The 20,375-nt window shown below is 46.1% G+C and overlaps 2 protein-coding genes across 2 annotated transcripts in view; one reads left to right on the forward strand and one right to left on the reverse strand.

Annotated features, from left to right (window-relative positions):
- BCO1 (beta-carotene oxygenase 1) overlaps positions 1–11,930 on the reverse strand; it is a gene marked incomplete at both ends in the record, with an annotated part of 37,843 nt that extends 25,913 nt beyond the window's left edge. Inside the window, 2 exons of the mRNA XM_082605976.1 lie at positions 8,029–8,157; positions 11,867–11,930. Of these exons, the coding sequence (XP_082462102.1) occupies positions 8,029–8,157; positions 11,867–11,930 (193 nt within the window). The remainder of the gene's footprint in view (positions 1–8,028; positions 8,158–11,866) is intronic.
- An 11-nt stretch (positions 11,931–11,941) lies between these two features.
- LOC309794451 (polycystin-1-like protein 2) overlaps positions 11,942–20,375 on the forward strand; it is a gene marked incomplete at both ends in the record, with an annotated part of 81,809 nt that continues 73,375 nt past the window's right edge. Inside the window, 1 exon segment of the mRNA XM_082605977.1 lies at positions 11,942–11,954. Within this exon segment, the coding sequence (XP_082462103.1) occupies positions 11,942–11,954 (13 nt within the window).

Genomic DNA, 20,375 nt, shown 5'->3' on the forward strand with positions numbered 1-20,375 from the left:
TAGTTAGCAAATGACATTATGTTGACTTTTCCCCTCTAGAGAACACATTCCTTGCTGTAGTATAACCTATGCTTCCAGGGTTAGTGCAATGATAATATGCAAAAAAGTAGGGTCCAGGATATACTGACAGTTTGTTCCTATAAAAAAGAGTTTCATCAGAGAAACGCCCAACATGTATCCACTGTCACAATGATGGGCTTCAAGGAGAGACTGAATCCCAAGAAATTCTTGCCCAGGGCCTTTTTATATTTTCAGGAGAGGAAACGAAACTAAGAGCTAACATTTATTGAGCATGTGTGTGCTAATCACTGTGAGGGCACTTTATGTGTATTATCTGGTTTAATCCTCGAACATAAGAAGTGTATAGAAGACTCTAACTAGAAATGTATTCTTTAGGGAAAAAAAATCAACTTAATGTCATTTACTAATTAACAGCCAAATAAAACAAAATTTAAACAATGCTTGAAGGTTTCAAATTTTTTACAAAATGAAGTGCAAAGGGCTTGGGCACTCACGACCCTGCAGGCCCATTTCCCAGCTAATAAATTGAGGCACAGAGAGGTTAAGTTCCTTGCCTTAAGCCACACAGCTAGCAAGTGGTAAACTGGACTCAAAAGCTGGCAACTGGAAGATCCTGACACAGCGACCACATCAATTGCCCATTCTATCTGTTCCTTGTTATTAAAAATATACCTATAGAAATATGCTACCATAACTGTATGGTTTGGTGAAGTTTCACAAACTCAACCTACCCATATAAACTACTTCCTGATCAAGAAACAGACTGTGAGCAGCCTTTGGGAAGGCCGCTCATATCGCATCCTGTACTAGCCTCCCCGATCCCAACCCTGCAGGGGAACCACTAGCTTGACTTCCAACAGTCTTGGTTAGTTTTGCCCTCAGGATTGCATTTTCACCTCTGTTTCCAAAGGATGTGAGTGTATGTTTCAGCAGTGATGACTCCAACCTGTGCATTTAAGTGTTACAATCATGGTAACACTCGTCATGATAAAATTAGAAGAGACCATGAAGGACCTTCTGGTGCTTTCTCCAGTCTTCAGGAGGTAAACTGTGTGTCAGATAATCATCTGTCTTCTTTGCAAGCATCTTTTCAGGGGTGGCTACTGTACATTAGTATCTCTGAGATATTTGGTGGGGGGAGCTTTGTTCCTGGGGCAGCGGAAAGGAACATGGAGGAATGGTTAGGAGCAAAGGCTCTGGGGCTAACTGGGCCTGGGGTTCATGCATTTGATCACTATTTGTTAAACACCCGGATGGGCCAGGATGTATGTAATGGTGAGTGGGACAGGCAAGATCTCCACCCCAAGTAGGTTCGAGCCTCCACGTGGATATGAATCCTTGCTCCATCATCTACCGGCCAAGCACTTGACCTTGTGTCAAAGGCAAGCCTCAGTCCCCTCTGCTCTGACATGAGAATCCTGATACCTTCCTCACAGAGCTGCTATAACATTTAAGGCCTGTAAAGCACTTAGCACATAGTAGGTGCTCAATAAAAAGCTACATATGCTAGTCAGATATAGTAGGTAGCTGGGGCAAGGCTTTGGCTCTGGGCAAGTCCCCATCCAAGCCATGTGACCTTGGGTGAGTCCCTTTGTCACTGAACCTCAGTTTTTTCAACTGGAAGCTGGGGATCATACAGTCCTCCCCAACTAGGGTTGGCAGTTTTAAATGAGATGGGATGATAGAAGGAGTTTGGCTCCCTGGCGCTCAGCATGCACGTGATAAGTGATGGCTGCAGTTCTGAATTCTCCAAAATCCTGGAGGCAGGAAGACTCACCTGGGGGCTGGTGAGGCCACACCTACTGGTCTTCATGCTACACAGGACCAGCTTTAAGGTCACTCTGGTCTCCCCTTGAGCCAGCCTGCCCTTCACGGTCACTCTCTCTGAGGGCTGCCACCCATAGGTACTGGCTAATGTGCTTTGCCTAAAATGCTGAATCCTGTTCATATGAAACATAAACACCCAGCCCAGTCTGGTTGTCAACAGGCAGCCCATATGCTACAAACAACCAGCCCCAGAGCAGGGAGCGCTCAGAGGGCCACGGGGAAATGTGTCTCTGGAATTACTCAAGGCTGACACTTACTTTGAGGTTGAGATTAAAGAAGGAGGCACAGAGCGTTCTCTAGCACCCTGCTCTCGGGAACCCAATTAACCACATTCCTTCTAAAGGGACAAAAGTAAACAGACACGTTCCTGCCTGGGATCTTCCAGAACTGGGTCAAGTGTTATTATTTGGTGGGGTGGGAATATACATATATATATATTTTTTAATTAAAAAAAATTAAAGCAAACTTTCCAAAAGACTACATTGGAGCTACAACAGTTGAAAAAGTCAGCTTTGGAGAGGCTTTGTGCCTCTAAATCTCTGTGACTCTGCTGTTGGTGAGAATGTAAATTGGTATAACCATTATGGAGAACAGTATGGAGGTTCCTTAAAAAACTAAAAATAGAGCTACCATATGATCCAGCAATCCCACTCCTAGGCATGTACCTGGAGAAAACCATCATTCAAAAAGATACATGTAGGGGGCCTCCCTGGTGGCGCAGTGGTTGAGAGTCCGCCTGCCAGTGCAGGGGATGCGGGTTCGTGCCCCGGTCTGGGAGGATCCCATGTGCCGCGGAGCGGCTGGGCCCGTGAGCCATGGCCGCTGGGCCTGCGCGTCCGGAGCCTGTGCTCCGCAACGGGAGAGGCCACAGCAGTGAGAGGCCCGCATACCGCGAAAAAAAAAAAAAAAAAAAAAAAAAAAAAAAAAGATACATGCACCCCAATGTTCATTGCAGCACTGTTCACAATAGCCAAGACATGGAAGCAAACTAAATGTCCATTGACAGAGGAATGGATAAAGATGTGGTATATATATATATATATATATATATATATATATACACATACATACATATATACACATATACATACAATGGAATATTACCCAGCCATAAAAAAGAACGAAATAATGCCATGTGCAGCCACATGGATGGACCTGGAGATTGTCATACTGAGTGAAGTAAGTCAGACAGAAAAAGAGAAATATTGTATGATATCACTTATATGTGGAATCTAAAAAGATGATACAAATGAACTTATTTACAAAACAGAAATAGAGTCACAGATATAAAGAAAACAAACTTATGGTTACCGGGGGAAAGTGGGGGAGGGATAAATTGGAAGATTGGGATTAACATATACACACTACTATATATAAAGCAGACAACTAATAAGGACCTACTGTATTGCACAGGGAATTCTACTCAATACTCTGTAATGACCTACATGGGAAAAGAATCTAAAAAAGAGTGGACATATGTAAATGTATAACTGATTCACTATGCTGTACAGCAGAAACTAACACAACACTGTAAATCAACTATACTCCAATTAAAAAAAAACATCTCTGTGACTCTGACTCTTGGAATTCACATGTTCAAATCCTCACGGGACACCGACTTTGCCTCTTATTGGAAAAGTATCAAATTTGCTGCTAAGAGGGACCTGGGTTGACTCATCTCCATGCCTGCTTTATAAAAATTTTCAATTTTGAAAGAATTTTAGACTTACAGAAAAGAGCGCTCCTGTATACCCTTCACCTGGCTTCCCCATCTCCACTCTGCCTTTTTTATTCAAATCTTTTTTAGTTTTTTAAAGCATTATCTTCTAGCGACTTCTGCTGAAGGCTATGAGTCATTTTCCTGTCCTTTGCTTTCTTACTTTCTTACTCCAGTCCTTTCTTCCTGGTTTGGCACTAATTTCCATTCTCCAAGCTAGCTGTGCACTAGAACAACCTGGTACTTTAAAAAAATCGTGAAGGCCCAAGCCCCAAACCACCAGTGTGCTTGGGGTCATCTGGGAAACGTGTTGGAAACATAGATGCTCTATCCCAACACTTCAAGCCCTGGGTGGGGTCTCAGGATTCACAACCTAAATGAGCATCCTGGGGGATTCTGATGCAGGAAGCCCACAAACCACCTTTTGAGAAATACTGGCTTTGTGTTACCTGCAAATCAGAGAACCCTGATTGCCCTGTGCATTGTCCTCTTAAATTGTGTATGGTAGTACTTAATATTTTTGGTTTATATTTCCACTGTTAGACACTGGGGAGCCATTGAGAGTTCAAGAGGAGAGGAGAGACAATGCCAGGCTGTGCTACACCAACACTGGCAATCTGGCAGCCTCGGGAGGATTGGGCTGGAGAGTTGGGGAGAGATGGCAGCTGGCAGGAGTGGGGAATGGGGGCAGAAGTGCATAATGCTTAGGACTTAGGATTCTGGATTTAAAGAGCATTGAGTTTATAACTAACTACCACTGCTTCTTAGCTGTGTGCATTTGGGTAAGTTCTTTGGCTACTCTGGGCCTTAGATGCCTGTCTGTAAAATCGAGATAATAAGAGTGGTCCCTTCCCCAGGAGCTGCAGTGAGGGCTGAGTCGTGGATGGCCATGAACCACTTAGGCCAATGGCCAGCAAGCACTCCCTGTAGCAAGTATTGAAGAGATGGACTGGGGGAGTATTGCCTCCTTCTACCAAAACATCTTCACCTTGTTTGTGTCATTTCAGCTCCACAGAGTTCCTAAGTGCCCCTGTGGGCCAGACCCTGTGCTAAGTGATGAAGGTACAACAGTCTGAACAGGGACCCTGCACTCTGGGGCCTCCACCCTAGGCTGGAGAACGGCACACTGATCACTGCAAAGCAGAGTGGGGCACACACCCTCGACACACGCCCAGGTTCAAGAGCAGGACAGGCAGGGGAGGGCGAGTAATTGGCCATAGTCTCCATTCCTCCCACTTTCTAGCCAATTCCAGATTATGAATAGAACTGTCTTTCATGCTGCTTTATTGTATATATTTAAACTTTTCTGCGTATTATGATGTTTTCACACCTTAAAAAACTTTCTGGCTGGGACAAGGCTGTGTCTCCCTGGACCAGACAATTCTTAGAGGTAGGAAAGAGCCCAGTATGTCTTTGATATGCAAACTAACCAATCCTCCATCTGGTCCATACACCCCGGGAGACAATATCCCTCTGCCTTAATCAGCCCAGGACCCAGTACCAGGCAACTAGGAACTATCCCTCTAGCCCAAAGTTCACTGCATTGTTCAACTAGCCAGTCCTAGGCTGTTCACTCTGCCCTTTCCTGCCTTGCCCTCAGAAACCCCAATAAAGGCCTCAGTCTCAGAGTTCACCCTGCTCCTGTCTTCTGTCTCCTGTCCATCCTGGTGTCTTTCCCATGTGCCCTGTGTGACTCGCCTCCTGTGTCCAGCACCTGTGGGTAGAATAACCTTTGTTTTCCTGAGTCTCTCTGTGTCTCCTCTTGTGGTTGCACCTGACTGACCATCTCAGAAAAGAACAGAAAACAGCTACTTACCTCTGACAGTAAACTTTTAGTTTGAAAACCTACTAGAAGCTTTTAGAAAGTCTGAATAGTATGGGATAACTTTGGTCACTAGCCCGTTTAGCCCACTCAAGGATTTTGGTGGACAGCAGCCATACTTCTGCAAGACGGCTAGGGCTCGGTCATCCCCTGCTGGTTCCCTTGTCCCTGGATTCTCTACTGAAGGATACCATTTAAGCACCTGCCATTTCTCAGAGGTATGTGTGCATATGTGTGTGTGTGTGTGTGTGCATGTGTGCTGGGCTGAGGACAGAAGAGAAAGCTGCAAACGAGCTCCAGACAAGTTCAGATCCCAGCTCTACGTCAGTGAGTTTGGATCAGTCACCTAACCTCCCTAAAGTTTCAGTGTCACATGTGCAAGGAGACAAGAGTACCTCCCACACACATGAATGTGAGCTCGGAAACGGACCATGAAGGACCTGGCAGCGGGTGAGGCAGGGCCTCAGAGAAGGGAAGCCTCTCAGGCACCTCATCCAGAACAGCACTTCTGTCCCCAAGAATCACTGGGAACTTCTGTTTAGGAAAAGAGGGGACTGTTAAGGCTCAAGGCTGTCGGGAAATATGGAACTACCCACCCTGTAGCTGAGTCACAGTAAAAACTGTGAGCTTTTGCAAACTCGGAGCTCATGGCGTTCACACACAGTGTCTGTTCATGAAATGCTAGAGCAAGTCACTGGCAGAGTCCCCACTCAAAAAATAATTGCCGACTAGCTTGAAAGAGATGACAGTTATGTGAAAATAATAGCTAACACTTATGGAGCACATATGATGAGCCGGGCATTACACAAAGCCCCTCACACATATTAATTTATTTAAATTCCACATCAATTCTACAGGACATGCTACTAATAGCCCCATTTTACAGATGGGGAGACTGAGACACAGATAGGGTCAGTAACTTTGGCCAAGTCACACAGCTTAGGTATGTGTTAGTTAGGATGGTGGAGCTGGGGTTCAAACCCAGCAACAGTGATGGTGGTTTTTATTTTATTTTACTTTTTAATAAAGTTATTTACTTATTTTTGGCCGTGTTGGGTCTTCATTGCTGCGCGCGGGCTTTCTCTAGTTGTGGCTAGTGGGGGCTACTCTTCATCTCAGTGTGCGGGCATCTCATTGCTGTGGCTTCTCTTGTTGCGGAGCATGGGCTTTAGGCGTGCTCCACGGCATGTGGGATCTTCCCCGACCAGGGCTCAAACCCATGTCCCCTGCATTGGCAGGCAGATTCTTAACCATTGCGCCACCAGAGAGGTCCTATGATGGTGGTTTTTAATCAACTGAGCATCTACCAGGCATCAAATCCTTGCTGGACACCTAGTACTTCTGATTATCACAAAAGCTTTCTAGGCAGAATGATCAAGTTCCTTTTACTGATGAGGAAACTGAGGCCCAGGGAGGTGGCGTGGCTGCAGCTTTTGCCCAAGCTGGAACTCAGGGGTCAGAGTAAACTTTCACCATGCTGAACCCTACCACATGGCCCTGAGCCTGCTGAAGCCTCCCAGAACCCACTCCAGACCTTTTAAGAACCCGGCCTGTACTCTGTGACATAAATCAGCTCAATGACCAATAGCAGAGAGTAGACAATCCACCTCCTGAGTCAGTCATCTGAACTCGGAATTTCACTTTAGTTGCGGCACTTCCTACCTTCTGCTCTGTGTTCAGTGTCCTCTCAGGGACATGACTGATCTGGCTCTCCCTGCCTGGTGAGCAACATGCCCACTTTGTTCTTTTCAGCTCTACACTCCTACTTTAATTTGATGTGTGTCTGATTCCAAAGCCTGTAAACTTCCACCTGTCTCGGCCCACCTTACTGAGAATGCATATTATTTTTCCAGTTGAACTCGCTGAAAAACCACCCTGGCCACCTTTCCAGGGAGGTTTGTGCTTGTGGTAGGCTGAATAATGGCTTCCCAAGATGTCCACATCCCAATCCCTGGAACCTTTGAATATGTTACTTTACAGGGCAGTAGAGACTTTATAAACGTGATTGGGTTAAGGATCTTGAAGTGGGTGATTAGCCTGGATTATCTGGGTGAGCCTAGAGTAATTACAAAAGCTTTTATAAGAGGGAGACAGGGGACTTCCCTGGTGGTCCAGTGGGTAAGACTCCACGCATGCGTGCCGCAACTAAGAGTTTGCATGCTGCAACTAAGAGTCCATGTGCTACAACTAAGAAGTCCGCATGCTGCAACAAAGATCCTGTGTGCTACAACTAAGACCCTGAGCAGCCTAAATAAATAAATATTAAAAAAAAAAAAGAGCGAGAGAGAGAGACAGGAGAGTCAGACTCAGAGAAAGGGATGTGATGATAGAAGCAGAGAGACAGAGAGAGAAAGAGAGAGACCACAAGATGCTATGCTGCTGGCTTTGAAGATGAAGATGGGGCCACAAGCCAAGTGATGCAAGTGACTTCTAGAAGCTAGGAAAAGCAAGGAAACGGATTCTCTCCCTGGAGCCTCCAGAAGGAATACAGCCCTGCTGACACCTTGATTTTAGCCCAGGGAAATACATTTTAGACTTCCGACTTCCAGAACTGAAAGAGAATTAAATGTGTGTTGCTTTAAGCTACTCCATTGGTGGTCATTTGTTACGGCAGCCATGGCAAATCACATGGTGTTCTTACCGTCTCTGATTGTGAAGCTGTGGAGCAAGGCCAGGCCATCGAACCAGTGGTTGTATCTGGTCTCGCCCACTGTGTGCATCCCAGGCCCATTGCGGAGCAGGGTCCCCTGCAGCCATGCTGGAATCCTGCCTGGTGAGAGAAAGAAGATTTAGTTTCCAGTTCTGCACCTAAACCAAAAAGCTAAAAGAAGTGGCCATATAGCCCCTGTACCACATGCTGCATCCATTCATTTCCAGAAAGAATATGCCTGGCATTGTGCTAGCACTGAGGATACCAAGATGAACAGGCATCATCCCTGTCTCCAAGTTGCTCCCCATCCATTAAGAGACAAAAACAAAGGAAAACACTCAAAATACACTGTGCTAAAGGCAAGGCAACAGACTCAGCAAGGGTGCTATGTGGAACAGAACTCCACCCTGAAACTGGGTGAGAGCAGGAGGGTGAGGAATGTTTCCTGAAGAAGTGACCTGGTTGAGTTTTGAGGGAGAGTAGGTGTTTGCCTTGCAAAGGCCTGAGGAGAGAACATTCTAGCGCTGTGCTGTCCAATGTGGTAGCCACCACCCCCGAGTGGCAACTGGGCACTGGAAACGTGGCTAGTCCCAACTGAGATGTGCAGTAAATGTGAAACACACACCACATTGCAAAGACTTAGTATGAAAAAGAAATGTAAAACATCTCATTAGCAATTTAAAAATATTAATTACATGTTGGTCTGGTAACATTCTGGATATGTGGTATTAAATAAAATATACTATTAAAATTAATTTCATCTGTTTCTTTGTATTTTTTTGAATGCGGCTATTAGAAAATTTTAAATTACACATGAGCAGGCGTTATATTGCCATTGGACGGCATTGCAGGTGCTGCTGGGGTCCCGCCCATGTCTCCCTGGCGTTCACCTCTCCCTGAAGGCTGCTTTCTGCAAATACCTACAGCTCTCTACCTGAGGGCTTTGTTCTCACTGTGGAGCAGCTCTGCCCACACGTGGATGAGCTGGAAGCTCACTGGAGAGTTAATGCCCCTGAAAGCTGCTCTCTTCCAAAGATGGATGGGATGCTATGGGTCAAAGGCCACCACTTCCCTGCCCTTGGCTGACACAATGCAAGGCATATTTTATGCTTTGTCCAGAGGATTCGGCTCCAATGATTCCTGGTGGTCAATGGCTTGACAATGCCTTCTTCATTGGCTTCCCTCCCAGTGTTCCTTAGGAAGCACATCCCAAATAAACGACTTACACCTGAATTCTTATCTCTGGAGAAATCCGAACCCAGGGATCAAAGACCAACTCAAAGATCAGGAGATGTGCAAGCTGTTTAGTAAGAGCTGGCCTGTAACTTTCAAGCGAGGACGTCATAAATATTGCGGCTGGAGAGTTAAGTAGGGCCAAGCGACCAAGGTCAACAAGACCACACCAAGCTTTGATTTGGTGCTCAGAAGAATGGGACACCTTTGATGGTTCTAACAGGGAAAATAGGATCAGATTTTTTTTTGCTGCGATTTAAAAAATTGAGATAAAATTCACATAACATAAAATCCACCATTTCAAAGTGTACAGTTCAGGATTATTATTTTTTATGAATATTTACAATGTTGTGCAACTATCACCACTAACTCCAGAACATTTCCATCAACCCAAAAAGAAGCCCTGTTCCCATTAGCAGTCAATCCCCATCCCCCGCTCAGCCCCTAGCAACCACTAATCCAAGGTCTGTCTCTAAGGATCTGCCTCTTCTCATACTAACTGAATGTGATCAGACTTGGGGGTTTTGAAAGTTATTTCTGGCTACGGTGTGGAGTGTGGACCGGAGGAGCCAGAGGAAGGTGGGAAGGCCAGAGAGAGGAACAGGGTAGCAGCAGTGGGGATGGAGAGAAACCAATGGAACAAAAGGACTTAGAGTTTGACTAAATGTGTGGGGAAGGGGAGGGGAACACTCAAAACATGCAGCCGAGTCTCCTGCCTTGGGTGGGATTGTTCACAGAGACCCAGGACACAGGAGGAGGAGCAGGTTGAGGCAGAGCAGGGAGAGATGAACCTGAGCAGATAGTAAAGCCCTAGACATCGTAAGAGGACCATTCATCAAGCACTATGTGTTTTAATGGATTAAATCATTTAGTCATTGCGGCAATCTCATGTGGTAGGTACATGTTGACTTTATGAGACGTGAGAGGAAACTGAGTCAGAAAGTGCTTAAGTAACTCGCCAAAGAAGCCTCAGAGCCAAGAATGCACAGCTGGATGTGAAGCCAGAGCCTTGGCCTGGCCCCCCGGCGCAGACGTGTCCACACAGGCACAGTGTTTAGTGAGCTGTCTGCCACCGGATGCTGACCAGCTGATTAGACGTGACCCGGGGCTGGAGGCCTGCACTAAGCTGGAGCCCATCCTCTGATGGCCGCCGGGACTCAGGCAAGTTGCTGCTTCTCCCTGGCCCTCAGCTTCACACCTGCCCAGTAGGGAGGCCTGATTTACAGCAGTGGTCCCCCACTTGGAATCACCCAGAGGGCTGTAAAAACACAGGTTTCTGGGTGCCACCCCCGGAGTATCTGATTCAGAGGGTCTGAAGTGAGGCCAGGAATCTGTGATTCTAACAAGAGCCCAGGGGATGCTGATGCTGCAGGTCTAGGGTCCATCCTCTGAGAACAGCTGATCTAGATCTAGAGGTTCATTCAGCTTCTCAGGTCCTAGGATTCTTGTTTTCTAAAATTTCCAAGCATTTCCACGCAGTCACTAAACATGAGCTATAAAGGGGTATAATGGCAAAATGTCTGTGGTACCCCAGAGCATAAAAGGATAGGCATCAAGGATCCCTTTTTTAAAAATAAAAAGTTAACAGTAAGTGTACATTTGTCTTCTGAAAAACTATTTATATGTAAAATCTATTAATAGATCTTTGTACTCTCTATATTTATGTATCTTTTAAAAACTTAAATAGGCTCAAATATTAATAGTCCTTAAGAGATGGAAATACAGCTGAGTTTTATTTTCCTCTGTGTTCTCATTTGCACTTCCAAGTTTTATATGTAATATAGACACACATATAGATTGCACATTACCTCTTGTAATCAGAAAAAATATACATAAAAGCTATTTTTTTTCTTTCAAAAGCCATCCAAGGCAATTCCTCAGCTGAGAAGCTCCCATCTGATTTGCCTCACAAAGGGCACTGTTGTCCTGTCCTTGTGAAAACTGTGCATCCGTCCAAAACGGTGGTGTGGCTGAGCCAACCCCCTCCCTGTTTTCAGCACCACTCCCGGGACGGGAGAGTTCAGATCCACTCACTGCCCTGCAGAGTCTAAACAAAATGGTCCCACGAAAGTGGCCACGCAGAAGAGGTGGAGAAAACCCATGAAACGTAGATTCCTGAGGAAGCTCCCACCCTGGGCTCTGCAGGTACTCGCATCCTGAAATCGCACCTTCTGGGAAATCACATCGGGCTCCGCGATGCGCCCCAGCGCGCATGTGCAGCAGCGGGCGCTGCCACTCGATTCTCTTATTACTTTGAAATTAACTTAGGACGCGCACATTTTTACAAATATATCACGCACTGGGGATGGAGCACAACTTGCAGAAGAATCCCGTTGTCTGTATGCCAACTGCAGCAGTCCCGGGACTTTTCTCCTGGAAATAGTGAGAACGACTCTCTCTCCTTGAAAACTGTTATAATGCATAAAAGCACAACTAGTTTTTCACAGAGAATATATCTAGATTATGGATCATCTTCCCTCTATATACCGCTTTCCAGATCTTCCAAAAATCATTTATAATAAACACTACTTTTATAAGCAGAAAAAAAGTGTACATCTAAACATATAAGCCCCCATCGTTTATAGAAAACGCTCACCTGTCACTCTGGCCCTCAGAGGCTCCAGTTGTTCCTTCTTATTTCTGCCAAATATTATATCCATCGTGCAGGGCGATGAGCAAGAGCGGTATTCGCAGTGAACAGACGCTCCTCTGTGCTCAAGGTCACTGCTCCTGGCCCCTCCTTGTCTTCCTGTCCTGCTCTCCTGCAGCTTCCTTTACATCTCCTTCCCTTCTGATGCCACTCGTTTCTCCCTTTGCTTTCGTTTCTCCCTTTGCTTTCCGCTCTCCAAGGGCCTGGGATCTCTTCGTGCACAAGGCAGCGGGAAGCTGCGCTGGCGTTATTTATGTTTGGTCAAAGGTCAATTCCCCAGCCATGTGTCCCAGCTAATCTTTAATTCTCTGATTGTGTCCTCAGCTCTCCCTTTCCACTTCTACTTTTGGTTGAACCAAGAAACGCAAGTTTCTTGCTGTGTTTAAGCTGATGGGATCCGGTGGGGGGGGGAGTGGGGGGGAGGGATAAATTAGAAGATTGGGATTGATGCATACACACTACTATGTATAAAACAGATAACTAATAAGGACCTGCTGTATAGCACAGGGAACACTACTCAATACTCTGTAATGGCCTATATGGGAAAAGAATCTAAAAAAGAGTGGATATAAGTATATGTATAACTGATTCACTTTGCTGTACACCTGAAACTAATACAACATGGTAAATCAATTCTGTTCCAATAAAAATTTAAAAAAACAACAGGTGGGATCATTTAGCAGTGCATTCTGCTTAGGACACCTGGATTAGGGGAGCCCAGGGTGCATCAACCACGTGAATCCCTACTGCACAGCATGGGAACTCAGTTTGCCAGAGAGGGAAAGTTTTGTTTTGTTTTGTTTTGTTTTGTTGTGAATAAAGGTCCCTGAGCTTCCTCACCACCCTCCCCACCGCTCAGAAAGAAAAAAATCATATGTAAAGAGCAACATAATTATACTTCATTTTTTGGAGAAGTAAACATAAAATGTTTCATGTACCCATTTAAACAATAAATACAGGGAACCAAAAACTCTACTCAGGAACTACAAGGAATAGTAAAAAACAAACTTCAGCTCCAACTTTCTGGCCCGTCAAGAGGGAGATACTATGCCTGTATTTGATTTTAAGGTTACCCTGTATTCATGAATCTCCAGGTGATGCCATTGCCTAAAATCCATATTCGACTTGCTATGCATGTTGGGTGATGAGTTACTGGCCTCACCTTCGCTCATGTTGCTTTAAGAAAGAACCAGCTGTTCCCTCTCTGGGTGGAGTGAGAAAAGCTGGCCTTTATGCAGCCAGCTGGGTCTAGTAGTATCAGGGCTGGGCCCAGACTGCTCCAGGATCGCAGAGCTCAGTCCTGAGAGCAGCGTGGCCTGGCTTTGCTCCACCCTGGCTGCACATTCCAATCACCTGGTGGGAGCTTTAGCAATGCCTGTGCTGGGCCCCACTCCAGACCCACCCATTCAGAGTCTCTGAAGGTGCAGCCCAGCCCTCAGTAGTCTTAAAACTTCTCCAGAGTACTCTACTTTGCACAGCAGGCCCTGGTTAAGAAGCCCTGTTCCAGGGGAAGATGCTACATGTTTGCATTAATACCAGATTCACGTTCCTCCCTTTTCTGTGTCTGAGGTATGTTACTTACCCTCTTTGAGCCTCCATTTTCTTATCTGTAAAACGGGGGTATAACAATAGTAAAGTCTCAAGATTGGGCTTCCCTGGTGGCGCAGTGGTTGAGAGTCCGCCTGCCGATGCAGGGGACGCGGGTTCGTGCCCCGGTCCGGGAAGATCCCGCATGCCGTGGAGCGGCTGGGCCCGTGAGCCATGGCCGCTGAGCCTGCGCGTCCGGAGCCTGTGCTCTGCAATGGGAGAGGCCACAACAGTGAGAGGCCCGCGTACCGCCAAAAAAAAAAAAAAAAAAAAAAAATCTCAAGGTTATTCAAAGTCAAGGGTCTAGCGAAAGCCCTCGTCCCCGAACAGTTAATGTTGGCCTTTCTTCCCTGCTGTCTCCGAAGGCACTTCCCTTTGATCCACATTTTCCATGCAGTCCCACAATAGCTCACCGGTTTATTCTGCTGTCTGGTGTAAACATGTGTAACCATGTCAGGGTTATTTATTCCTAGGTTGTGAACGCTGAGTCCTCGTGAGGATTAAAGGAGAATGTCTGGCATACATTGAGTGCTTGGGAAAAAATTACACTACCAAGGGTGGCATCTCTGGTGCAGAAGAAAAGAGCTCAGGGCTTATGGGGATCAGAGGGCCTGGGCTGGAATCTCAGCCCCTAGGATCTAAAACTGTGATTTGTCACATGACTCCTCTGAACCTCACTTTATTCTGCAAAACAGGTTGGCGATGCCCTGTCACAGGGTTTGTTGAGAGGATTAGACTGAAGTTATATAAGTGAAAACATGACCGTATTCTCCTTTCTTGTCCATTTTGTGTATTCAGAAGAGAAATGGTCCCCATCCATCAAGACTATTCTCTGAGTCAAGTACTTGGTGAAGCCCTCTGCATGTACTGGCTTGCTCTGGCCTTATATAATTCTATGAGATGGGTGTTCTTAGCAGTGTTTGGGGGATGAGAAAACTCAGGGAAGATAACCAGGTTGCCTTAGATCACACAGCTGCTAAGAGATTGAATCAGGAAGCAAAGCCAGGAAGCCTGACTTCGAAATATATACTCTGCCAGTTCCACACAGCTGCAGCGCGTGAGGGGTGTTTGCTAGGTTTCTACTGAATGAGGTGAAGGGTGGCGGACGAAGAGGGCCAGGCTTGGGTTGACATGATTGCCTTGTCATGGAATACTGAGCAAGCTCTCTTCATTCAGCTCCCAGCTGCTCCTCAGGGAAAACGTTACGGTGAAACAAAGGACTTTTTCACGATGGTGATAGTAACTTGATCATAACAATAGACATCTATATATTTTCTAGGGCTGCCATAACAAAGTAGCACAGAAAGTAATTTTCCCAGTTCCAGAGACTGGGAAGTCCATAATGCAGGTGTCGGCAGGGTTGGTTTCTTCTGAGACGTCTCCTTAACTTGTAGACAGTCTTCTCACTGTGTCCTTACATGGTCCTCCCTCTGGATATGTACATCCCTGGTGTCTCTGTGTGTCCACTTTTCCTCTTATAAGGATACCAGTCAGTTTGGATGAGGGCCCACCCTAATGGCCTCATTTTAACTTAATCACCTCTTAAAGGCCCCACCTCCAATACTGTCACATTCTCAGGGTCGGGGGTTAGGACTTCAATGTATGAATCTGGGGGTGAACGCAGTTCAGCCCATAACAATATCATGAAGGCACAATGAGTTAATGCAGGATGCTTTGGCTGAAAGTAACAGAATATCTGCCGACACACCAAAGATGTGCATTTGTCTCAGACATCAAGTCACCTAGGGCTCCTGGCGGGCTCAGAAGCTCGTTTGGGTCATCTCACCAGGCTCCCACCTCCCACACTGTCATCCTCAGAGGGTTGGTTTCTCATTCTTGGGCTTGTTCGGTTTTGCTAATGAATGATTGCCTTCCCTCCAGGAATCATGTCCTTGCACAATAACTACAAAAGTAAGGAGATAAGACGGGGACGAAGCAGGCATTTTCTTTTTCCAGCTTCCTCTCTTTTTGTGCTAGAGACAACTCTTTCCCATGATCCCCTGAGCAGATTTTTCTCTTAGTCTCATTGGCTGAACTGTGTCACGTGACCCCCGCCCCCCAGGCCAATCCCTGGCAAGGAGGAACAGGAGTGCCCTGATTTCTTTAAACCCATCACGAGTCACCCCTGGGGAGCACGTTGCTACCTGAATCATGTCAGGATATCATTAGCAAGGAAAAACGAGGGAATGGCTTGGGATAGGCAACCTACAGTGTCGTCTGCAGGCAGTACAACGTTCATGCATCCTCACTTTCATTCACGCAACATATATTTCCTCAGCGCCTACTACGTGCTGGAAATACAGCTGTGAGCAAAACAGGAAAACAATTCTGTGCCTTCTCAGAAATTATATCAACTACATGCCAAATTCTGAGGATATGTAGTGATTAATGAGAGTCAGTCCCTGCCTTCTCGGGCTCTCATGATGTTCTTTCTGTTTGGGGGGTGAGTCTGCATATCCCCAAAAACATGCATTTCCCAAGGCAGTTAGAGGCAGTGCAGGGGTTCACAGGACTGCCTTCATGTCAAACCTCCAGCCTCCCTCTTTATAAACAAAAATAACAAGCAGCAGCTGTTCTTTCCCAGGAAGCTCTGGCATCGCTCTGGAACCGTGAAAGCCTGACCCCTGCTTTCCATGTCTTTGCTAATATGGGAAGAGTGGGACAAGGGACTTGTCGCCAGTAGGAGCCGTCTCCTGGCCTGTCCTCCGGCCTCTGATAAACACCATTCACTGGTTGCTTGACACGTGCTAAGTAGCATGCTAAGTGTCTTATTAGCTGTCTTTTAGTTCATCTCTGTGAGGGAGTCATTAGCAATCTTATTTTTACAGCCTCAGAGACGTGGAGGAATTTGATCAAAGTCAACAGCTAGTCAGCGTATGTTCTCCCCCACTAGCCAGTAATGCTGCCCACATTTTGAAGCTGATAGTTGAGAACAGAGGAGATGTGGGAGCAAAAGTAGGTGTTCCACAATTTCTAAAATGCATGTGCTGCCTTGAAATGGGACGAAGACTGGCCAGTGCATAAGAAAATGGTAATGGTAATGTGAAGGGAAGTAGCTCTTCACACACAAGAGTTTTGGTCATTTTTTGCTGTGTAACACACCACTCTACACTCTAAGACTTAGTGTCTTCAACATACAGATGGCCAAAAAGCACATGAAAAGATGCTTAACATCACTAATTATTAGAGAAATGCAAGTCAAAACTACAATGAGGTATCACCTCACACTGGTCAGAATGGCCATCATCGAAAAGTCTACAAACAATAAATGCTGGAGGGGGTGTGGAGAAAGAGGAACCTTCCTACACTGTTGGTGGGAATGTAATTTGATGCAGCCACTACGGAGAACAGTATGGAGGTTCCTTAAAAAACTAAAAATAGAGCTACCATATGATACAGCAATCCCACTCCTGGGCATATATCTGGAGAAAACCATCATTCAAAAAGATACATGCACCCCAATGTTCATTGCAGCACTGTTCACAATAGCCATGACATGGAAGCAACCTAAATATCCATCAACAGAGGAGTGGATAAAGAAGATGTGATACATATATACAATGGAATATTACTCAGTCATAAAAAGAATGAAATAATGCCATTTGCAGCAACATGGATGGACCCAGAGATGATCACACTAAGTGAAGTAAGTCAGACAAGGCAAATATCATACAATATCACTTATATGTGGAATCTAAAAAAATGATACAAACGAACTTATTTACAAAACAGACATAGACTCACAGACTTAGAAAACAAAGTTATGGTTACCAAAGGGGAAAGTTGGGAGGGAGGGATAAATTAGGGGTTTGGGATTAACATATATACACTACTATATATAAAATAGATAGTCAACAAGGACCTACTGTAGAGCACAGGAGACTCTATTCAATATTCTGTAACAATCTATATGGGAAAAGAATCTGAAAAAGAATGGATATATGTACATGTATAACTGAACCAGTTTGCTGTATGCCTGTAGCTAGCACAACTTTGTGAAACAACTATACCCCAATATAAAATAAAAATTAAATTAAAAAAACACTTTTACACACACAAAAAAAGACTTAGTGGCTTCAAACAACAAGCATTTGATCACGTCTGTGGGTTCTGTGGGCTCAGCTCTGTGGGTTGACGGTGCTCTGTGGGCCAGTTCTTCTGCTTTCACAGTGTGGGGTCTTGGTGTGGCTGTGAGTCAGCTGGCAGTTGACGGGGACACTAGGAGGGCTGGGCTTGGGCCTCTCTCCCTCCCCATGTGGTTTCAGGGCCTTCCTTGACCCTCTCCCTGAGATATCTCTAACAGGATAGCCAGACTTCTTCCATGGCAGCAAAAGCCCCCAAAAGTGAGTATTTCAAGAGAGAGGAAGCAGAAGCTGCCAATCTCCTTTAAGGCTGAACCTAGGCCTGGCATAGTTTCACTTCCCCTGACTGGTTAGCATGAATCACGGGGCAAGGAGGGGCCACACCAGGGTGTGAATATGGGCCTGGGCTGTGTGGTCCCTTGGGGCTACCTCTGGAGACTCACGACCTCAACAGACCCATTTCCATTAGAGCCTCAGCTCTTCCACCTGCTAAGCTGAGTGCTGAGCTATTGGCTTAAATCTCAGAATCTCAGTCTCCTGATCTCTAAAATAGGAATTATAATATCTGCCTCACAGGTGGCTGCAAAGTTTAAATTAAACTTTGTAAACTCTAATCGTGTATGTCATGGTGCTTAGAATATAGTAGGAGCTCATAGCGTGTTCCTTTCCTATCGTTTCTTGGAAAAGAGAGAACATTTGGAAAGGTCAGCCAGTATGGTAAGCAGAAACATTAATTTTTTGGAGCAGCTACAATGTATACAACTCTGGTCTGTCCCTGGAAGGAAAGTAGACCCTCATGACCGAGTACAGGATTTTAAGTTTCTTCTAGTTTGGCTATGAAGACACGTACACAGTAAGTAATAGCTAGTCCCCTATTATACCTGCTCTAGAAGAGGCACAGATAAGAAGTATCATGGGAGTTCTGAGGAGGGAAATCTTGCTCAGGCTGGGGAGGGTTAAGAAAGAAGGCTTCCTGGAGGACGAGGTGCACAGCTGAGCCCTTGAGGGTGGGAAGCAGTTGGATGGGCAAAGAGGAGGCAGGTGGGAGGGCCAGAGTGGACAATGGCGTGGAGCTGGACAATTCTAGCAGGCGGGCATGGAGGAAGCAGAGCCGGTGCTACTAGGGACTTAGTAAGAGATAATGACAATTATAGGTGCCATTTATTGAGAGTTTCCTAGGTACTGGGCTTTCTTCTAAGCCTTTTGTACACATGATCATGTACTCCTCACAATCAGCTTAAGTACAGGTGTTTAGCCCCATTTTACAGACAAGGAGAGTGAGGCACAAAGGAGCTAAGTAACTTGCCCAACACCACAGAGCAAGGCTTCGAACCCAGGCAGTCTAGCTCCAGAGCTGTACTTGCAACCACTGTTCATTTCCACTACCTCCGGGATGGAGGTAGTGGAAATGAACAGTGCACAGTCCGATCCCTGTTTAGGGATTGGATTGTGCCATATTGTAAGAATTTGGGCTTTACGCTGTAGGCAATGGTGTCCTAAGTCAAGAGGCCAGGTCCAGGAAGGCATTTCTGTGGGAATTTTGCTGTGCTGTCCAACACAGTAGCTGCTAGTAGAATGTGGCTATTTAAACTTAAATATAAATTAATTGCAATGAAATTAAATTCCTTATCCACACTAGCCACATTTCAAGGGCTCTGTAGACACATGTGGCTGGTGGCTGCCATCTTGGCCAGTGCAAATCATCATGGAAAGTTCTACTGACAGGGCTGAGTTAGCAGGAGAGCTGCCAAGATGGCATTTGTATGTGACTCAGGTGGACAGAAGCAGTTATGACTGCACAACAAGCCAGTTTAGAGAGTACAATTGTCAGAGAAGCCCATGGTTGTCAATGGTAAAAATGTGAATAGCCCACACATTCATTCATTCATCCATTCAGCTGTTCCACAAATACAGAGGGCCACCTGTCCGGGGTGGGGTTGTAGTGGCACAGAAGTGGTGACAAAGAGGCATGAGTGAGAAATCCTCCAGGGCAGGGAGAAGGGTTTTCCAGAAGGCTTCCTGAACGGGGCAATGCCGAGCCAAGAGCTGAAGGATGGCTGGGAGTTGGCCACGTGGAGAGCTGGGAAGAGTGGTCCAAAAGGGCTACAGCTTGTGCGAAGACTCAGAGGCATCCCACAGCATGGCCACACCACGTCATTCCAGATTTTTGAAGGGGTGGGTGTGCAGGAGAGGGGAGCAGGGGCCAGGGGAAATGGCAGGCAGGAGAGAGGGTGGGGGAAGAGGAAAATTGTTCAGACTTGAGGCACTGGAGGCTGGGTTGCTGAGGGAAGCAGGAAGAAGGCTGGGGTTCAAGGAGGCGGTGGCAGTGCCCTTCTCTGAGTTGGGTTGAGTAACCCCTGGGCTTCCTCCCAAGTCACACACGTTTGCACAAGTTGGCTATGTTGCTTCCAGCAGTGATCCAGAGACTGTGGAAGAGGACTCCCTTCCAGAGGGTGGAAGGCACGGTACAGAACCACACACAGTCTGCCCTCTGGAGGATCTGAGAGGCTCTCAGGGTGAGCAGGAAGGCTTGGCCTCCTCCCTTGGGGAGGGAGAAGGATGGGGGTTCCCAGATGTGTGCCCCTGCTCTGTGGTTTGTGTATCTTCTTATCGTGACACAGACTCGGCAGGCACTATTACTATCCCCTCTTTATGGAGGAAGCAACTGAAGCTTTGGAGGTGGTACCCCGGACCAGAAATCACACAACACGTGGCAGGGGTGGGAGACTGAACGTGGAATCCTCTTACCTTGTAATTTGGGGAAGGATGCAGGAAGAGGGGGCTAC

This window comes from Mesoplodon mirus (assembly GCF_964341445.2).
Source record: "Mesoplodon mirus genome assembly, chromosome: 19".
Lineage (NCBI taxonomy): Eukaryota > Metazoa > Chordata > Mammalia > Artiodactyla > Ziphiidae > Mesoplodon > Mesoplodon mirus.